The sequence below is a fragment of the Neomonachus schauinslandi genome, chromosome 7 (assembly GCF_002201575.2).
Source record: "Neomonachus schauinslandi chromosome 7, ASM220157v2, whole genome shotgun sequence".
Taxonomy (NCBI): domain Eukaryota; kingdom Metazoa; phylum Chordata; class Mammalia; order Carnivora; family Phocidae; genus Neomonachus; species Neomonachus schauinslandi.
This window is the reverse complement of record NC_058409.1, coordinates 46,968,983-46,990,404: the sequence shown is the minus strand read 5'-3', so window position 1 is coordinate 46,990,404 and position 21,422 is coordinate 46,968,983. Positions and strand designations below refer to the sequence as shown.

Here is a 21,422-nt window from a genome sequence, read left to right as displayed (position 1 = left end):
TGTATCTGTTTTTATGCAGTGCCATACTGTTTTGATTACTACAGCTTTGTTGTATATCTTGAAATCTGGGATTGTAAAACCTCCAGCTTTTGTTCTTTTTCAAGAATGCTTTGGCTATTTGGGGTCTTTTGGGGTTCCATAGAAATTTTAGGATTATTTGTCTTAGTTCTGTGAAAACCACTATTGGTATTTTGATAGGGATTGTATTAAATCTGTAGATTGCTTTGGGTATATAGACATTTTTAACAATATTGGTTTTTCCTGTCCATGAGCATGAAATATCTTTCCATTTGTTCGTGTCATTTTCAATTTATTTCATCACTGTTTTATAGTTTTTGGAGTATAGATCTTTCACTTCCTTGGTTAAGTTTATTCCTAGCTATTTTATTGTTTTTGGCGTAGTTGTAAATAGATTGTTTTCTTAATTTCTCTTTCTACTGCTTCATTATTAATGTATAGATATGCAACAGTTGCTGTATACTAATTTTATACAGTGACTATACTGAATTCATTGACTTAGTACATTGATTTTTTTAAAAAAATGCTATCTGTTTAATTAACCATGTATTCCTAGGATAAACCCACTTTGCTTAATCTTTTTTATTTATTGATGGATTTAATTTGCTGAAATTTTATTAAGGTTTTTGTGTCTGTATTAATAAGAGATACTAGTCTATGGTTTTCTTTTCTTGTGACATCTTGGTCAGGCTTTGGTATCAGGCCTATTAGAATGAGTTGAGAGGTATTCTGTCTTCAAAAGAGTTTGTATAGAATCAGTATTATTTATTCCTTAAATGTTTGCTAGAATTCACAGGTGAAGGCATATGGGCCTGGAGTTTTCTTTGTGGGAAAATTTCTAGCCACAAATTCAGTTTTTTTATGGCTGGTCAGGTTTTCTCTTTTTCTCTGAATAAGTGGTAGTTTGTGTCTTTTAAAGAGTTTGTCCATCTCATCTAATTCGTCAAATTTATTAAATTTGTTCTTAGCATTCCTCCATTACCATTTTAATGTTTATAGTAATGTCACCTCTCTCATTCATAATGTTAGTAATTTTTGTTCTTTTTTCTGTTGTAATCAGTGTGGGTAATTATGATGACCTTCTCAAAGAATCAGCTTTGGGTTCATTGATTTCCCCCCCCAGTTTTCTTCTTGTTTTTCTGTATTTAAGTTCTTTTTAATCATTATTTTTTATTCAGTTTACTTTTGATTTTATTTGTTCTTTTTCTTGTGGTCGAAGCTGTCCTTATTTGAGAGCTTTTGTTTTTCTTTTCTTTTTTTAAGATTTTATTTATTTATTTGAGAGAGAGAGAGAGAGCATGAGCAGGGGAAGTAGTAGAGGGAGAAATAGACTCCCTGCTGAGCAGGGAGCTGATAGGGGGCTCCATCCCAGGATCCTGAGATCATGATCTGAGCAGAAGGCAGATGCTTGAAGGACTGAGGCACCCAGGTGCCCAGAGAGCTTTTGTTTTTCTAATAGAGGCTTTTACTGCTGTAAATTCTCATCTGAGTACTGCTTTTGCTTCACCCCAGAAGTTTTTATTTTGTTTTTATTTTCAAATAGTTCATAATAATTTTTTTCTTGTAGATTACTTCTTTGACTAATGGATTATTTAGAAGTGTGTTTTCTTTTTATTCTTATGTTAATCTTTATACATTACATCATTAGTTTTAGATGTAGTGTTCCATGATTCATTGTTTGTGCATAACACCCAGTGCTCCATGCAGAACGTGTCCTCCTCAATACCCACCACCAGGCCAACCCATCCTCCCACCCCCCTCCCCCCCAAGAAGTGTGTTTTTAATATTTAAATGTTTGCAGATTTTCCCAGTTACCTTTCTATTATTTATTTTTAATTTAATTATATTGTTAGTTCATATTTAATGTAATATCAGTGTGGTTGCTCTGCAATCTTTGTACTTGATTTTTCTTTCCTATTTGTATTACCTTTTCTCTGTTCCTATTTTCCTCTCTTTCCAATTTCTTGACTTGTGTAGTTTTAAAAATAAACCTATTTTATTTATACTATTGGTTTACTGGTTCTTCCCCCGCCCCCTTTTTTTTTCGTGGTTGCTATAAGGTTTATGATACACATCTTTAAATTATCACTGATTTAGATGTGTAAAAGGCTAATGGGAACCCTTGACATCAGGAGAATGGAACACTAGCTAATTTGTTCTAGAAACAAAAAGATACTAGAAAAAACTCCAGTTGTTACTGTAATTTACTGTAGCCACACAGTCTTCTTTGATGTTTCTCAAATATGTCACATATATTCTTGCTTCAGTGCCTTTGTACCTACAATTTTCTCTGCTTGGAACATTCTTTTGCTAGATATGATCATGTCTTATCTCATGTCTTCTTTATCTGCTGCTATACTGTTAACCTGATCAGAGAGGTCTCTCCATGTCATACTACCTAAAAGAGCCATTCCTACAATTTTTTCTTCATGATACTGATCACTCACAGGAGTTATATATTTGTCTCAGTTCTCCTCTTGTTCATCTTTGAATCCCTGACTCCTTCAACAATGTCTGGTAGTCAATGATCAATATATATTTGTTAAATGAATGGTAATCATTTGTGTCTGTTTTTGTATAGTCTCCTTAGAAAAGAGACCTAATCTACCTGATTACTGAAAACATACTCTTTAATTGTCTTTCAGTATCAAAATGTATTGCTCAAAACTCCTTCTTATATTTTTGAATTTAACAAATGAAATATTACAAAGAACCTAGTACCTGCTGTATATTTTCCTTTCAGACTTACTGGTAGGCTTTTTTGCTCTTGGTTTCTGATTATCTATCCTAAACAAATAATGTAAATTTCACTCTCATTTAGAAATATAACTGTTTATAGGATTACAGACTAAACAATTTGCATTATTTTGTTCCAGTTCCAAAAATTGAGACATGATCTTGAATTGGTGCTCTCTACTATTCAGTCAAAGAATGAAAAGCTAAAGGAAGACTTGGAAAGGTATAATTATAATTACCTTTAATCACTGATATATGTTGAATTGGTATTAATGTTTTATTTGGCTATGTTGGTATTGTTTTTCCATGTTTAAAGGGAGCAACAGTGGTTGGATGAACAACAACAGATACTGCAATCTCTTAATGTACTACACAATGAATTGAAACATCAGGTTGTGACATTTTCTGAATCAAGGTATTTGTATTCTAGTTTTTTGAAATAGGAAAAAGTTATTTTTTTATGTTACATGAAATACATACATGAAAAGAAGGGAAATTTTATTAGAAATTGTGGGTTTTACTTAACTTTTGCCAACTGTTACGTGACATTTGATTAATGACTTGATGTATAATTTCCCTACATGTTAAATAGAGAATTTTACTTTCATAAAGCTAGTTATTTCGTTTGAACAAATGAAGTTTGAAAAACGTGTTTGATTAACTTTATGATTTACCAGTTACATATACTTATGTATTTTATGTATTTTATCAGTAAAATGTTTCTCTTAATTTTTAAAATATGTATTAGAATCTTTGATGAGCTGAAAACTAAAATGCATGATATAAAAGAATATAAGGAGAAACTCTTGATTACCTTGGGTGAGTTTCTGGAAGATCATTTTCCTCTGCCTGATAGAAATGTGAAAAAGAAAAAGAAAAAGGTAAGTTTTAGGGAACACATTCATGTAGATATTTATATATGAGATTATTTCACATAGGTTCAAATGTAAATTTTCTGATAAATTTTTGTAAGTTTATTATATGTTTCAAAGATTCACACAGATAAATGTATAGAAATATTCCATCATATTATAATATTGACTGAAAAACTAGAAGCAACTTAGTTCAATAAAACAGGATTAAATGCATTTTTAAAATATTTACCCATATGGTGGGAAAAAATATACCTTTTAAAAATAATGTATTGAACACTACCAGAAGAGGTATTAAAATGCTCACAATTTATTGTTAAATGGATAAAACAGCTAACTAAATATTATGAGTCTAATTTGTAACAAAAAATATAATAGTGCCTATGTTGGGGGCTAGGATTTTAGGTGAGATTTGTTTTTGTTTCTGTTTTTACTATTTTCCAAAGTTTCCATGATGAGCATATGTGACTTTTAAAATCAGAAGATAGCTGTTAGTTAATGTAAGTTCTTGACTATTTTACTAGTAGTTATGGTGGAATAAACCTTTTCCACAAAAGCAAATAAATATTTTATTTGGTGACAGAAGATTGGGAAGAACTACTTTAATGCCTTTTATAAAAACAGTATATAGTATAAATAAATAAAGCTTGTGGAAGTAGAGTAGGCATTGAAACCGGCACCAGAATGATCTTTCTAAAAATATATATTTTAATCATTTTTCAACATAAAACTGATGGCTCCCTACTGGACGACGTCTAAAAACTCCTTAGAGTAATGCATTTATATTTGGACTTTGTTTATCTCTTTACCTCCTGCCCAACCATTCTTTATTCATCTCTTGCATGAATCCATTCAACCATACCACTCTAGTCCCAGCAAGTATGCAATGACCTGTCAGTTTTTGTGCCTTATACGTTTTATTCCCTCTGCTTACAAAACACTTCCTATCTGGGGCACCTGGGTGGCTCAGTCGTTAAGCGTCTGCCTTCGGCTCAGGTCATGATCCCAGGGTCCTGGGATCGAGCCCCGCATCGGGCTCCCGGCTCCGCGGGAAGCCGGCTTCTCCCTCTGACCTTCTCCCCTCTCATGCTGTTTCTCTCTCGCTCGCTCTCTGATAAATAAATAAATAAAATCTTAAAAAAAAAAAAAATGAAAAAAAAAAAACCACTTCCTATCTGATGAGGATAGCAAATTCTTAAGAGTCAAACATCATCTTTTGCGTGAAGTATTTATTTTAAGATTTATTTATTTATTTTAGAGAGACAGAGTGAGAGAGCGTGTGGCAGTGGGAGGAGTAGAGGGAGAGGGAGAGAGAAATTTAAACAGTCTTTGTGCAGAGCATGGGGCCTGACATGGGGCTTGATCTCATGACCCTGAGATCATGAACTGAGCCAAAACCAAGAGTTGGACGTTTTGGGTGCCTGAGTGGCTCCGTCGGTTAAGCGTCTGCCTTCGGCTCAGGTCATGATCCCAGGGTCCTGGGATCGAGCCCCGCATTGGGCTCCCTGCTCTGCAGGGAGTCTGCTTCTCCCTCTTCCTCTAACCCTCCTCCCCACTGTGCCCTCTCTCTCTGTCTCAAATAAATAAATGCATACAATCTTTAAAAAAAAAAAGAATAGTTGGATGCTTAACCACCTGTGCCACTCAGGCACGCCCTTGTGTGAAGTATTAAACGAAGTTTATGTGCCATTTTATTAGCATTTGTCACAGGATTTTGTAGTAATCATTTATGTCTATCTCTCTTTTCACCCACCATGCACTCTGAGCTCCTTGATGTGTTGAATTCATCTTTGTAGGTCTACCGTCTTGCGTATGTATTATAGTACCTTCTGAGTTCATATTTATTGAATGACTGTGAGTATACTAGGAAAAGGAGAGAAAGTTTTGTTTTCTTATAATCTGTATTTTTTATTCTTCCCTTTCTTCATTGTAACTATCAGGAGGCTTTACATATGTTATGGACTATGTCTCCCATTCTATCTGTTGTTATTTATACACCTTGTTCTAAAACTACTGACAGCCTCTGTTAACCATTAAGTTCAGGATTCCCTACCTCTTAATGATCATAATCCTACAATAACTCAATGACATTTTCTGATTCCAGTCTTGCCTGTTTTCAACTTTTTTTTTTTAATCTATCAAGCTTCTCCAGTAATAGAATCAGAGGTTTTGAGGGATTCTAAAAAGGAATCATTGATCACCAGAAGCCATCATGGGTTTATTAAGTCATATTTGATAAACTCACTTTTTTAAAATGAAGTATATGAACTGTTGATAAATGTTACAAAACGATAGATTACTTTCTCTTTTTTCTCTCTCTCTGTCAAGCAGTAATACTGGATGTATTAGTTGACTCAATCTGCCTTAGTAAAATACTACAGATTAAATGGCTTCAACAAAAGATTTTATTTTCTCACTATTCTGGAGGCTAGAAGTCCAAGATCAAAATGCCACCTGGGTTAGTTTCTGCTGGGGCCTTTGTTCCTGGACAGCCATGTCTTGCTGTCCTCACACGGCCTTTTCTCTGTTCGAGAGTAGAGAGAGCTCTCTGGTGTCTCTTTGTCTTATTATAAAGACACCAGTCCAGCTGGATTAGGGTACCACCATTATGGTCACATTTAACTTTAATTACCTCTTTAAGGGCTTCATCTCCAAATATAGTCACCAGGGGGGCTGGGACTTGACCATGTGAATTTTGAGAGGCACAGTTCCGTCCATAACACTGGGCTTTATCAAATTCAAGGATGTGTACAAAAAGAAAAAACTTGAATCCCTCCACTACATCATTAACATTAGGTGAACATCATTTGAGACATCTTCCTAAACACATACAAGTATAGAAGCATAAATGGATTGATGGATATGCAAATCAGTGTAGGTTTCTTTTAATAAAGATTTTATTTATTTATTTATTTGAGAGGGAGAGAGAGAGCACACAGAGGGAGAGGGAGACACAGACTCGCCGCTGAGCAGGGAACCTAACACCAGGCTCAATCCCAGGACCCCAAGATCATGACCTGAGCCAAAGGCAGACGCTTAACTGGCTGAGCCACCCAGGTGCCCCCAGATCAATGTAGTTTTGTATAGGCCAATATAAAATAAGTATTACATGTAATTTTACTTATATTGATAGAAGAAAAATGAGTGAAGTTGATTTATTTAACTCAGATAAATATTTCTTTGCTTCAAGTGATTTTAATTCTGGAGAGATCCCTAATAGAAAACAAATTATGAGAAACATTATAAAAGATTATAATACGTTTTTAAATTTCATCTTTCAATTTTAGACAGCATTCATTGACTCCCTGCTACAAAAGATGAGGAAATTAACATTCTTCCTCCTATAACCTCATTATAATTTGTGTTATTTATTTTAACTTTGGCAGGTTTATAGCGCTTTTATTCTGTTCTCATACCAATATTCATGTATGTGTTTAGTCTTTATATTGTATTGAATTCAATGCTTATCATCTTTTACCATTTATTTTTAAGTTTTTAAGTTTAATTAGTTGTTTGATTTGATGGATTTCTTTGGTAAGTAATTGTTTAAGCAGAATTCCTGGGCATTTTATTTCTTAGGTTCTTGAATGATGAAAATACTTTATTTGCTTTTACAGCCAAAGGATATTTTCAGCACATTTAAAAAAAAAATTTAAGATTGGTAGGGATTGCTCCATTCTTCTGAAATACAGTGTGCTGTGGAGATCTGAGGTCAGCCTCTAGATATCTTGAGTACATGCCTGAAGAGTTCTTTATCTTTGAACTTCAGTAATTTAACAGAGATATGTCACAATGTTGATCATTCAATATCAGTTTTGCTTTGAAGTTGGCATTGTTTTTAGGGACAGATTTAGGTCACATTTCATTTCATGGAAATTTTATTTTATCATGTCATATTGTTTTTCATATCTTTATGTTGAAAACTTTTTTTTTCTTGGTTTGCTCTCATATTTTTCCTCTGCTTTTTCTTTGATTGTCTCAAACATTTATATTTTAATCTGTGCTTTGTAGCTTCTTATTTCTGTATCAATTCTTTAATTCTCTTTGCTTTTATCACTACTGAATGCTGCTTTTTTTTAACCACTCTTTCATTTGTAAGGTATTAGAGGTCAGGAGATTTTGAGATGCAGCTTTACTATCTTTACTCAGTAATTGCATTTATTTTTACTCTTTCTTTAGTATATTTGTACTTACATAAGAGTTTAATTTTTTTAATTAAAATTTTATTTATTTATTTATTTGAGAGAGGGTGAGAGAAAGAGATAGCAGGAGCGGGGTGAAGGGCAGAGGGAGAAGCAGACTCCCCACTGAGCAGGGAGCCTGATGCGAGGTCAGATCCCCGGAATCCAGGATCATGATCTGAGTGGAAGGCAGACACTTAACCGACAGAGCCACCCAGGTTCCCCTACATAAGACTTTATAAGGACTCCCTGGTAATCTTTGACTGGTATCAGGAAAGTACTAGCTGTCACTATAGTGGGTGACTTTGTAATTAATTAAATGTCTGAACGCAAGCTGCTCATCAGGATTAATATTATCTTGGAAGGGGATTTCTAGCAGATCCCCTTTAGATCCTTGCCCTATTGAATATTTTGTTTTTGGGGGGTTTTTTTTGTTTGTTTTTCGTTTTGGTACAATAAGGTGTTTTTTTAAATAAAGCATGGGGACAGGACCCATGGGCACGAAGAGATGACCTATGGAATTTTTTTTTTTTTAAAGATTTTACTTATTTATCTGACAGAGAGAGACACAGCGAGAGAGGGAACACAAGCAGGGGGAGTGGGAGAGGGAGAAGCAGGCTTCCCGCGGAGCAGGGAGCCCAATGCGGGGCTCGATCCCAGGACCCTGGGATCATGACCTGAGCCGAAGGCAGACGCTTAATGACTGAGCCACCCAGGCGCCCCCCTTTGGAATATTTTTAATAGGAGTTTAGATAAATAAGTAGAAGGCATGGTCATGAAAACTTGCAAATGATAAGAAACTAAGGGAGCTAGATAGTAAATATACTCGATGACAGAATTAGGCCTATATTTTTCAGTTGGCTAGAACTAGACCAAATAAAATAGGGATAATATTTAATGGAGGTACATAGAATATCTTTCTTGGGTTTAAAACATTGAAGAATGAAGGAGACCTGTCTTGGCTAGGTGTATGAAAGAGGCTTACGCATTTTAGATGATAGTATGCTCAGAGAGAGGTCAGCAGGGCAGAATAGATGCCCAAAAGCTGATGAATAAACTTGATGAATAAAATACCAGCATCTGTAAGTATGGAAGTGAGTCTTCCTTTTCATCTTTGCTGTTTAAATCACACTTGTATCATGTGGAGACTGGATTGAAAAAGAAAAAACAAGATAAATTAAAGCACATTTAGAGAGCACCCATGATATGAGGGGCTGCAAGGCTATGACTTGTGAAAAATAATTGAAGGAACTAATGATTAATATGGCAAAGACTTAGGGCTCATAATACCTGTCTTCAAATATTTGAGGAATTCTTGGATCGAATTGGAATGGGATTTATTCTCTGTCATTCCAAGGAAAAAAGAAGCAGTGAGTTGAATTAACATTAGGAACTGTCAAGAACTATAGAAAGTTGAACAAGGCTCCCTGGGAAGTAAGTTTCCTTTCCTGAAGCTGTATAAATACTGCTTGGAATGCCATTTGTTTGAAATATTTTGATTGGAGAGTTCAAACATTAGACTTTCAATTACATGAGTATATATAATATGTATAATGTAATTTATCCATTATATATTTGTAGATAGTCTGAATTGTATCTTCTTGTAATTGCAAAAGATTTCAGTCTCTTAGAGGTTGTTTGAACTTTGTTTTTATGAACCTGTTTAGTAGAGGCAGATTGTTTACTTTCAGAATTCTTTTAAAATCACCTAATTATAAATATTTTATTTTGATATACCTTGTACCATTGCAGTTAAGAAATATTACTTTTAAAAATTTTTGTTATAAATATAGTCTAATTGGCCATTGGCAGAATTGAAATGTTAATTCTTTGTTATTCACATTTCTGTCAAAGAAAAACATTCAAGAATCAACTGCACAGCTGATAACACTGCATGAAATGTTAGAGGTAAGTGTTTTGTGTAGTTGTTTTGTCTTCAAGATTTCTTTTAATTACTGATTTCTGAACGATTATACACAAGGTCAAAACAAAATACTGCATTAGTTCTTAAATATACCAAACTTTATTAAATATATTTATATTAATTTATCTTTCGTATAAGACTAGGGTCTGTTTTCTATACCTTACTAGAAGGAATATTGTCATTTTTTAAAAGAACATAAGATTGGGGACTAGCCCTTAATCATTCCCAAGATTATTACTTAAAAAAAATTCTTGTGTTGTTATTTAGTATTTACACAGTGAAACCCTATGCTTTTACATGGATGGAATCTTTAGTTGGCATCTCTATTTTCTCTGAACTACATGTTTGAGTTTAAGGATTCTTTCCACAAAGTTGCAGAAACTTGTACACAGTTTTAAAGATGTTTCCATTTATTAATATCTGTAGTTTCTTTAAAAGGAAGAAAATTATTTAAGTTAATACATAGAAATTATGACAAGCAATTATTCAAGGAGAAAAGAGATCAACATTCTTTGGTAAACAAATTTTTAATGTTTTATTATAGCTGTATCATTTTTTTTTACTAAGTATGGTATATCTTGAACGATATTTTTTCCTAGATTCTTTTAAATAGATTATTTGATGTTCCACATGATCCATATGTCAAAATTAGTGATTCTTTTTGGCCACCTTATATTGAGCTGCTCCTTCGTAATGGAATTGCCTTGAGACATCCAGAAGATCCAACCCGAATACGATTAGAAGCCTTCCATCAGTAAAAGGATGGTCTCTTTTTTTCACACAGTACTTAATGAATCTTGTCATTCAAGGATAATAGAAACACTGAGGATTTACTTGGATAAAGAACGTTATTTGCAAATCAAAGTACATAGTCCCTCTTCCTTTTATCCATAAAATGACCTGTGCCATCTACTATTCATTTATAAATGGTTCTTTCAATTCATTCAGTGCTTTGGTGTGTTCAACTGGATGGAAAAGAATGCAAGTAAAAATATTCTAGACTTAATCATTATAAAAGTTTTGATATACCTTCTGCAGTATTCTTTGGAAAATTCTTTGTTAATTTATAATATTGCTTATGTAATTTTTTCCTTTTGAAATTTATGACAGTTTATTTTATGCATTTTGAGTTCCATTTGGTGCTTATGTCTTTAAATTTAGGAATTATAATGGAAAGGCCATTTAATTTGCAGGTGGTTTTTAAATTGACAGTATCTGATGTAGATGGAATACATAATTTAAAAGTAGTACATCTGTTCCATGTATACTGCCTTATTTCTAGATTTGTTAAAAATTGGAACAGAAACTAATGGATAAGGGTAGCATGAAAACTATATTTTAGTATGTATTATATACCAAGTGATATTATATATTAAACCATTCTTGATTGTTAGTTATTGTTAACAAAATTGTGTTGATAAAATTTTGTTAATTCTCCATGACCTTTCTGTAAATAAAATTCTCTTATCTAAAAATCTCTAGCTTTTCTGGTGATGTGGCATGATATTTTAATAAATTAATTAAATAGATTTTTTTCATAGGTTGAAAAATGAGGATATTATAATACTCATTCAAGATTACAAACAAGCTAAACTAGAGAATTCCAAATCCTTTTAGTATCATTAATTTTCTAAGAGGACTTAGTGTGTACTTTTTTATATTTGAAAAAGCTTTCTAATGTTTGTCATCCATATTTCTTTCTTACCTTAAATACTTCATTTTTTTTTAAAGTAAGCAAATACTATTCCAAGTATATCTTGTCCCTTTTAGAGAAAATACAAATACTGTTACATTTCAGAGAATGTAAGTTCTTTTATGGGAAGATGACATATAAAGTACCTTGCTAGACTACTCCAGTTAAAGTCAAAGGAGTGACTATCTTTTAAGTTCTTGAAGTTACTGGAGAAGGGAGAAATTGGTTCAGTCAGTATAACCCTGACAATAATTCTACAAAGTAGGTAGCACTGTTGTTCATGAACTTCTTTGTGTTGCAAATTACAGAAAGAAATAGATAAAGCAGTAAATACCTTGCTTTATTGGGCAAGTCTTCATTTCACATTTTACTCATAAAGATAATGGTTAGGATCTTTTGAGTGCAGTATCTTATATAAAGCATTAAAGAAAATATAATGATTACATCCTATTTCTTCTTATAGGCTTCTTACGTAGCAAGATTATTTGCCCAGTTTTGATCTCAATTATAAACAAAGTAAGTTATATAGTAGAATTAGTCTTGATTTGTACTCCATCTAAGCTTACAGCTCTTGTAATCTTTCTGTGGTTTTGAGAATGTTGGAGAAAATGTTTCAAGTTCTGAGGACTTTTATGTATTTTCAATTTCACTGCTTTAAGATAATTACTGAAATCTATTAAGACTTAGGATTGGTTTTTATTTTACTGACTCTTAAATATGATAATGCAAAATGTCAGAAAGTAATACCACATTCTAGCTTTCCCACACCAGATGGTGATGTTAGCCTAATTTAAAAACAAAAAATTGTTTTAGTCTACCAGAAAATTTATTTAACTTTGTTATTGGCTGATGTGTATGTATGGACTGATTTGGGAGAAATTATATCTATATTTGGTTAAAAATTCAACCCATATGATTATGACCCTTTGAGACTTATATATGGTTGTACATCTGTATTAACATTTCTGATACCCTATTTTCCTTAATTTACTTTTTTGTTTCTTTAGCTAACTATTAGTTTACTTCTTTTTTTCCCCGTAACATATATTTGGATCAAATGTCTCCACATAACATTTTTGCACATCAACACTTTGAAATCAAGACACTTGATCTTATTAATGTATATATTACTATAACAAAAATTGTTTTTTAATATATTGACAACTATTTCACTATGATTTTTTAAATTGAGGTATAATCGACATACAATGTTTTATTAGTTTCAGGTGTACAACATAATGATTTGATGTTTGTATATATTGTAAAATGATCACCACAACATCTGTCATCATAGTTAACAAATTTTTTTTTACCTGTGATGAGAACTTTTAAGATCTATTCTCTTTGCAAGTTTCAAATATGCAATACAGTATTAACTACAGTCACCGTACTGTACATTATATACCCACTGACTTATTTTATAACTAAGTTTGTACCTTTTGACCCTCTTCACTCATTTTGCCAACTCTCCACCCCATCCCTGCCTCTGGCAACCACCAATCTGTTGCTTTGCATCTATGAGCTTGTTTTCTTGTTTTGTTGTTTTTAGGTTACACATATAGGTGAGATCATATGACCCATAACTTTTTCTCTTTTTCACTTAACATAATGCTCTCAAAGTCCATCCTTGTCACAAATGGCAAATTCCATTCATTTTTATAGATGAACAATATTCCATTGTATTTATATGCCACCTTTTCTTTATTTATTCATCTATTGATGGATCCTTAGGTTGCTTCCATATCTGGGCTATTGTCAATAATGCTGTAGTAAACATAGGGTTGCATATATCTTTTTGAGTTAGTGGTTTCATTAGTTTGCTTCTTTGTTGCTTTTACCAAGAATTATACTTTTCAATTCTGTAGAACATCCTTTATTTGAAAGTGAAGTTGGGTTAATGGTAAGTGTATATTGCAAACTCTAGGGCAGTCACTAAGAATATTTTCAGTATAATTGATGTGCTAAGATAGGAGAGAAAATAGAATCGTGTAAAATGCTCAATTAAAACTAGAGAAGACAGAAAAATGGAAGACAAAGAGAACAAAGACAATGAATAGAAAATGGTAACAAATATGGTAGATGTTACTCCAGATAATAATCATTTGATAATCATTTTAAATGTGATTGGACTAAATATACCAATTCAGGCAGGACTGTCAAAATGGTTAAAAAAAGAAGACTCAGACTATATGTTTTCTGCAAGAAACCCATCTGAAATATAAAGACTCGGATCAAAAGTAAAGAGACGGAGAAAGATATACCATGCTAACATTAATCAAAAGAAACCTGGACTTATGTTAGACAAAGCAGACTTCAGAGCAAATGACCAGGGATTACAAGGAACATCACATATTGATGAAGCTGTCAATTCTCCAAAAAGACATAATAATCTTTAATGTGTATGCACCTAACTTTATCAGAGTATATAAGGCAAAAATTGATAGAACTGCAAGAAGAAACAGATGAATTCACAGTTATTGTTGGAGACTTAACATTCCTCTATCAATAATTGACGGATCTAACAGGCAGAAAACCAGTAAGGATATAGTTTAACTGAATAGCACCATCAATCAACTGAATCTAATTGACATTTATAGGATAGTAATCCAGCAATAGCAGAACACACATTCTTTTCATGTTCACATGGAACATTTACTAAGACCACATTCTGGGTTACCAATAAATTTTTAAAAGACTACAAATTATGCTTTGAGACTACAATGGAACTAAACTATAAATCAATAACAGAAAGATACCTGGAAAAATCCCAAAATACTTGGAGATTAAACAATATCTAAACACATACATTGAAGATATCTCAAGAGAAATGCTTAAATATTTTGTACTCCATGAAAATATAACTCCTCAAAATTTGTGAGATGCAACAAAAGTGAAGTTTAGAGAGAAATTTATAGCATTTAATATATTAGAAAAGATGAAAGATCTAAAATCAATAATCTTAAGATTTTACCTTAGGAAACTAGGAAAGGAAGAGCAAAGTAAATCCAAAGTAGCACCTGGCTGGCTGGCTCACTTGGGTGAAGCATGTGATTCTTGATTTCAGCATTATGAGTTCGAGCCCCATGTTGGGTGTACAGATAACTAACTAACTTAATTAATTAATTAAAAAATAAATCCAAAATAATAAGAAAAATGATAAAAGAGTAGAAATCAAGGAAAATGAAAATAGGAAATCAATACAGAAACTCAATGAAACCAAAAACTGGCTACTTGAAAATATCAATAAAACTGATAAATCTCTAGCCAGGCTAACCAAGAAAGAAAGGAGACAGATTAATATCAGAAATGAAAAGAGGGGCCATCAGTACTGAACCCAGGAATGTTAAAGGGATAAAGGTATATTATGAACAACTCTATACCCTCAAATTTTATAGCTTAGATGAAATGGACCAAACCTACGAAAGACATAATCTACCAAAACTCACAGAAGGAAAAATAGCTAGACTGCATAAGGCTATATCTGTTAAGGAAATGGAATCAATAATAAGCTTCCAGAACAGAAAGTATTAGACCTAGATGGTTTCAGCAGTGAATTCTACCAAACATACAAGAAGGAAATGATGTCAGTTCTGTACAATCCATCCCAGAAAATAGAAGCAGAAAGAATAGATCCTAACTCATTCTATGAGGCCAGCATTACCAGAATACTAAAACCAGACAGAGACATTACAAGAAAGGAAAGCTACAGATATCTGTCATGAACATAGGTGCAAAAATCCCCAATAAAACAATCAAATTCAACAATGTAGAACAAAAGTTTATCCACCACTGCCAAGTAGCATTTGTTCCAGTTATACAAAACTGGTTCAACATTCAAAAATCAATTAATGTAATTCATGACATCATCAGACTAAAGCAGAAAAATCATCTGATCATACCAATAATAGATTACAAAAAAGCCATTTTCCAGCTCCCATTCATGATAAAAACTCTCAGCAAGCTAGAAATAGAAATTGATTCTAAAGTTTATACAGAAAGGCAAATGATCCAGCATAGCTACCAAAATATTGAAGAACAAAGTTAGATGACTGATACTAACTTTAAGATTTACTATAAAGCTACAGTAACCAGGACACTATGATATTGGTGAAAGAAGAGACAAGTCAATGTAACAGAATAGAGAGCTCAGAAATAAGACCCATACAGATATAGTCAGCTCGTCTTTGACAAAGGAGTAAAGATAATCCAGTAAAGCTGAAGACTCAACAAATCATGCACATGCCAAAACATATAAAGAAAAAACATAGATATGACATACCTTTAACAAAAATTAAATCGATCATAGAGCTAAATGTAAAATGCACAGCTATAAAAAAAATACACAGCTATGTTATGTTCTATTCTAGAACAGAAGAGATAATCTAGTCTGACCTTGGGTTTTGTGATGCCCTTTTTTAAAAAGATTTATTTAGGGGCGCCTGGGTTGCTCAGATGGTTAAGCGTCTGCCTTCGGCTTGGGTCATGATCCCAGGGTCCTGGGATTGAGTCCCACATCGGGCTCCTGGCTCAGCGGGGAGCCTGCTTCTCCCTCTCCCTCTACTTCTCCCCCTGCTTATGCTCTCTCTCTCTATCTCTGTGTCTCAAATGAATAAATAAAATCTTTTAAAAAATGCTTTAAAAAAAGATTTATTTAGAGAGCATGCACATGGGTTGGGTGGAGGGGCAGAGGGAGGAGAGGGAAACATAAGTGACTCCGTGCTGAGTACGGAGCCAACACATGGCTCAATCTCATCACTCTGAGATCGTGACCTGAGCCAAAACCAAGAGTTGGACCCTTACCCGACTGTACCACCCAGGTGCCCCTCATGATGACTTTTTAGATACAATACCAAAATTCCAATCCATGAAAGAAAAAATAAATCGGTCTTCATTAAAATTTGAAATTTCTGCTTTGTTGAAGGCACTGTTAGAATGAAAAAATAAGCCATAACAGAGAAAATATTTGCAACATACGTATCTGTTAGAGATAACAGAAGTAACCAAAATATACAAAGAACTCTTAAAACTCAACAATAGACAAAAAATACCCCAATTAAAAAGAGGACAAAAGCTCAGAACAGTCACCTCACCATAGAAGATACAGAGATAGCAAATAAGATGAAAAGATCTCCACATCATATGTCAGTAGGGAAATGTAAATTAAACAACAGTGAAATACAACTACAAATTTACTAGAATGGCCATAATCCAAAACACTGACAGCATCAAATCCTGGTGAAGATGTGGAACAACAGGAACTCTCATTGCTGGTAGGAATGCAAAATTATACAGCTACTTTGGAAAACAGTTTGGCATTTCTTATAATACTTCGTAGACATTTATTATACAACCAACCAATTATGCTGTATTTACCCAAATGTGTTGAAAATTTATGTCCACACAAAATCTTTTTTTTTTTTTTAAGACTTTATTTTTGGGGCACCTGGGTGGCTCAGTCGGTTAAGTGGCTGCCTTCGGCTCGGGTCATGATCCCTGGGTCCTGGGATCGAGCCCCACGTCCGGCTCCCTGCTCAGTGGAGAGCCTGCTTCTCCCTCTCTCTCTGCCTGCCTACTTGTGCTTTCTCTCTGTGTGTCAAATAAATAAATAAAGTCTTTAAAAAAAAAAAAGACCTTATTTTTATTTATTTGACAGAGAGAGACACAGCAAGAGAGGGAACACAAGCAGAGGGAGCGAGAGAGGAAGAAGCAAGCTTCCCGCCGAGCAGGGAGCCTGATGTGGGACTCGATCCCAGGACCCTCGGATCATGACCTGAGCCGAAGGCAGACGCTTAACAACTGAGCCACCCAGGTGCCCATGTCCACACAAAATCTTGCACACAAGTGTTATAGCAGCACTTTTTCATAATTGCCAAAAATTGAAAGCAATACAGCTGTTCTTCAATAAGCAAATGTATAAACAAAATGTGGTACATTCAAATGATGGAATATTACTCAGCTACATTGTGGTTACCTTAACATACCTAGTTGCCATATGACCAGTTCCAGAAAGTGCTCAATATCAAAAAAGATGAGTAACCCTGTAGTTTTGCAGTCAGCAAGAGCATGCAGGAATGATCATGTCCTAAGGAGGACTGCCTCTCCTAATACAAATGAGAGACCAAACATACTAATCATAACATCAGAATCTCCTTAATTCAAAAAGCAAAATTCAACTGCAGTATATAGGAGACATATATAAAATAATTCAGAAAGGCTAAGCATAAAGGGATGAAAAAAGTCTATAAACCATTTGGGCATTTTTGGCCCATTTGGGAAATTGGGTTGTCTGTCATCTTACTGAGTTTTGAGAGTTTTTGTGTATTCTGGAAACAAATCCTTTATCAGATCTATGATTTACAAGTATTAGACAGGCTCTTGGATGAGGAAAACAGCAATGGTAGACTGGTGAAATTTGAGGGATCTATAATTTAATTAATAGTATTGTACCAACTGTAGTTTACTGGGCTCAATAATTTTAATATAGTTATATAAGATGTTAACATTAAGGAAGCCAGGGAACTCTCTGTACTACTTTTGCAACTTTAAAATTAATTTAAAATAAAAAGCTAAAAAAATAAGACTTCAAAGTGATAAGAATGAGTTATCACATTAGTGTACTCTTTATTATAAATTTTGGCATTGATAAAATTTAAAAGAAAAAATATGTAGAAAGACTTAAAAACTAGATAAACATTAGTGGATCAGAAATCAGAAGAAAAATAGCTATGAGTGGAAATGAGGCCATAGTCGTATTTGCCTCTGGGTTTAGAAGCACTTAGTAAGTACGAGAATTTGATTTTTTCCTGGAAAGGAATATTAAAACTTCTCCATATGAGAAGGAGGACTAGAATCAGGGCTTCTTTTTTTTTTTTTTTTAATAGCACTTTAAAAAAAATTTTTTTTTTTCATTTTATTATGTTATATTAGTCACCATACAATACATCATTAGTTTTTGATGTGGTGATCCACGATCCATTGTTTTCATATAACACCCAGTGCTCCATGCAGTACGTGCCCTCCTTAATACCCATCACCGGGCTAACCAATCCCCCCTCCCTCCTCCCCTCTAAAACCCTCAGTTTGTTTCTCAGGTCCATAGTCTCTCATGGTTCATCTCTCCCTCCAATTCCCCCCCTCATTTTTCCCTTCCTTCTACTAATGTCCTCCATGCTATAGAATCAGGGCTTCTGATTGAAGCTAAAGGGCTTGAAGGAGTCTCTTCACAGCCAAAACCTTGTGAAAGGAGATCTAAAACAAAAACTACTGAGGCTTATAACAAGCTATGAACCTAGCAAGGTGAAAGAGGCAAAGATGCAAAGATACAGCTTTAAGACCAGGAAGTAAGTGGGGATATGTTAAATACCCATTGTTCCTTGGATGGGTGTAATAGCCAGGCTCCAAAGATCCTTCTCTGCTGGTATTCATGTCCTTGGGTGGCCCCACCTTCACATGTATCAGTGTTGGTTTCTGTGACCAATAGAATATGGCAAAGAGACAGCGTGCAGTTTTGAAGCCTAGCTCATAAAACACATTGCCTCTTCTATTTTTTTTTTTTTTTAAGATTTATTTATTTGAGAGAGAGAGAGCATGAGCAGGAGGGGCAGAGGGAGAGGGAGAGAGAATCTCAAGCAGATTCTGCACTGAGCACAGAGCCCGACTCGGGGCTCGATCTTAGGACTCTGAGATCCTGACCTGAGCTGAAACCAAGAGTCATACACTGAATCAGCTGTGTCATCCAGGCACTCCTGCATCTTCTCTCTTGAACTCATTTGGATTGCTAAGCTCTGGAAGAAGCTTGACACCATGATATGAGAACACTCAGTTTGTGTTGAGGCACACAGGACGAGAAACAGGTCTCCTGCCAACAAAGCACCCTGTGTCAGCTGTGTAAGTGAACCACTTTCAGGCTTCAGATATAACCCTGGCCAAAATCTTGACTGCAACCTCATGGGAGACCCTGAGCCAGAATTATTCAGCTAAATTGTTTCTGAATTTCTGAAACACTGAAATGGTGAGAAAACAAATATTTATTGTTTTAAGCCATTAACTTTTGGATTATATAGTAATAATTTTATCATGGAAATGTTTAAACACCATAATAACTGGTTATGGACTTGGGGCTGGGAGAGACTAAACTCCTAGGTAAAGAGGGGTCAAAATAGAGGAGAAGGAAATGAATAAAAATGGCAAACCATAAACATAACAGTTTTCCTAGTAAAATGACCATGGAAAGCAAAAGCTAAATCAGTGAAGGGATTTAATGCAAAGATAGCCAGGGCAGCATATTTTGTTTTTTTGCCTCAGCTCTTCCTACTTTCTAAGGGAACTAAATTTCGTTTGGATAATCCACTCTTCTCTACACAGCCATGTATATAGCTAAACCAAACATGGTTGTCTGAGTCCCCTTCTTAGTGATTTATTTAGGAATACATTTGGTGCAATATTGATTTAATATATATGTCTTCTGAGGAACTTTTGGGATAGATTTTTTTTTCTGATTAAAAAAATATACAGGAGGAGATGACTTCTTTTCTTCTGGTAAATGTTATTGGGTCTGCATGGAACATCTGGAACTGTTTAGCCATTCTGCAACCATAAGGAGAGCTGCCATGGACAAATCTGGCATATTTAGTATGGCAGAGTCACAAAAGAGAGAGAACAAATTCTGATAATGTTATTGAGCTGGTGAATTAGTTGACCCTAGAGGTGCTTTACTAGGGAACATGATATATAAGATAATAAATTCTCCTTCTGGTTTAAGTAAATTGAGACAGATTTTTTATGTTACTTGAAACTGAAGATATCCTAGCTGGTAGCAACATCCCAAAAATGAAACAGTCACTCTCAATGAAATTAATTTTATGGATTATCTGATGAAGACTTTAAAATGTATATTTAAAAAAAAAATAAATAAAATGTATATTTTGAGGTTGTTTGAAGAAATAAATTTCTTGGGCGCCTGGGTGGCTCAGTTGGTTAAGCGACTGCCTTCGGCTCAGGTCATGATCCTGGAGTCCCTGGATCCAGTCCCGCATCGGGCTCCCTGCTCAGCAGGGAGTCTGCTTCTTCCTCTGACCCTCCCCACTCTCATGTGCTCTCTCTCATTCTCTCTCTCTCAAATAAATAAATAAAATCTTTCAAAAAAAAGAAAAGAAAGAAATTTCTTCCATCTAGAAAGGGCTACAGGGACACCTGGGTTGTTCAGTCGGTTAAGTGTCTGCCTTCAGCTCAGGTCATGATCCCGGGGTCCTGGGATCGAGCCCCACATCAGGCTCCCTGCTCTTTGGGGAGCCTGTTTCTCCCTCTGCCTGCCGCTCCCCCTGCTTGTGTTCCTTCCCTCTCACACTCTCTCTCTCTGACAAATAAAGAAAATCTTTAAAAATAAATAAATGAATAAATAGGGCTAGAAATTGTAACACAAAAATAGGACCAAATGAAAACATTTGGTTATGAGAAGGAATTAATTACAAGTCCCATTTTTAAAGGAATATCTGATTAAATATGATAATTTACATACATTTCTACAAATGAGATAAACTCTTAACTGGATCAAGTCAGAGACCGATTTAATAAATCAATAAAGATAACTTGAAGAATTCACCCAGAAAGATAAAAAGATAAAAATTATGAAGAGCAAATAAGACTCCACCAACATAGAAATTCTTAAAGAATAGAGAGAAGGGGGTGCCTGGGTGGCTCAGTCAGTTAAGCGACTGCCTTCAGCTCAGGTCATGATTTCAGGGTCCTGGGATTGAGCCCCGCATCGCGCTCCCTGCTCAGCGGGAAGCCTGCTTCTCCCTCTCCCTCTGCCTGCTGCTCCCCCTGCTTGAGCTCTCTCTCTGTCAAATAAATAAATAAAATCTTTAAAAAAAAATAGAATGATGAATAATATTTGAATAGATAATAGCTGAAAAATTTTCAGTATGTAGAACAACAGAAATGCTCAGAAAAACATGTTCATGGAATACTGTGCAAGATAAAGGTAAAACCACACCATG

The 21,422-nt window shown here is 34.4% G+C and overlaps 1 protein-coding gene across 2 annotated transcripts in view; it reads left to right on the top strand.

Annotated features, from left to right (window-relative positions):
• CENPK (centromere protein K) overlaps window positions 1-10,763 on the top strand; it is a 29,430-nt gene extending 18,667 nt beyond the window's left edge. Inside the window, exons 5-9 of one of the 2 annotated variants that reach the window (XM_021701964.1) lie at window positions 2,895-2,977; window positions 3,071-3,169; window positions 3,503-3,635; window positions 9,662-9,715; window positions 10,331-10,763. In XM_021701964.1, the coding sequence (XP_021557639.1) occupies window positions 2,895-2,977; window positions 3,071-3,169; window positions 3,503-3,635; window positions 9,662-9,715; window positions 10,331-10,489 (528 nt within the window). In that variant the 3' untranslated portion in view covers window positions 10,490-10,763. The remainder of the gene's footprint in view (window positions 1-2,894; window positions 2,978-3,070; window positions 3,170-3,502; window positions 3,636-9,661; window positions 9,716-10,330) is intronic. The other variant, XM_044916892.1, reaches the window with a different exon arrangement.
• The last annotated feature ends 10,659 nt before the right edge of the window (window positions 10,764-21,422 follow it).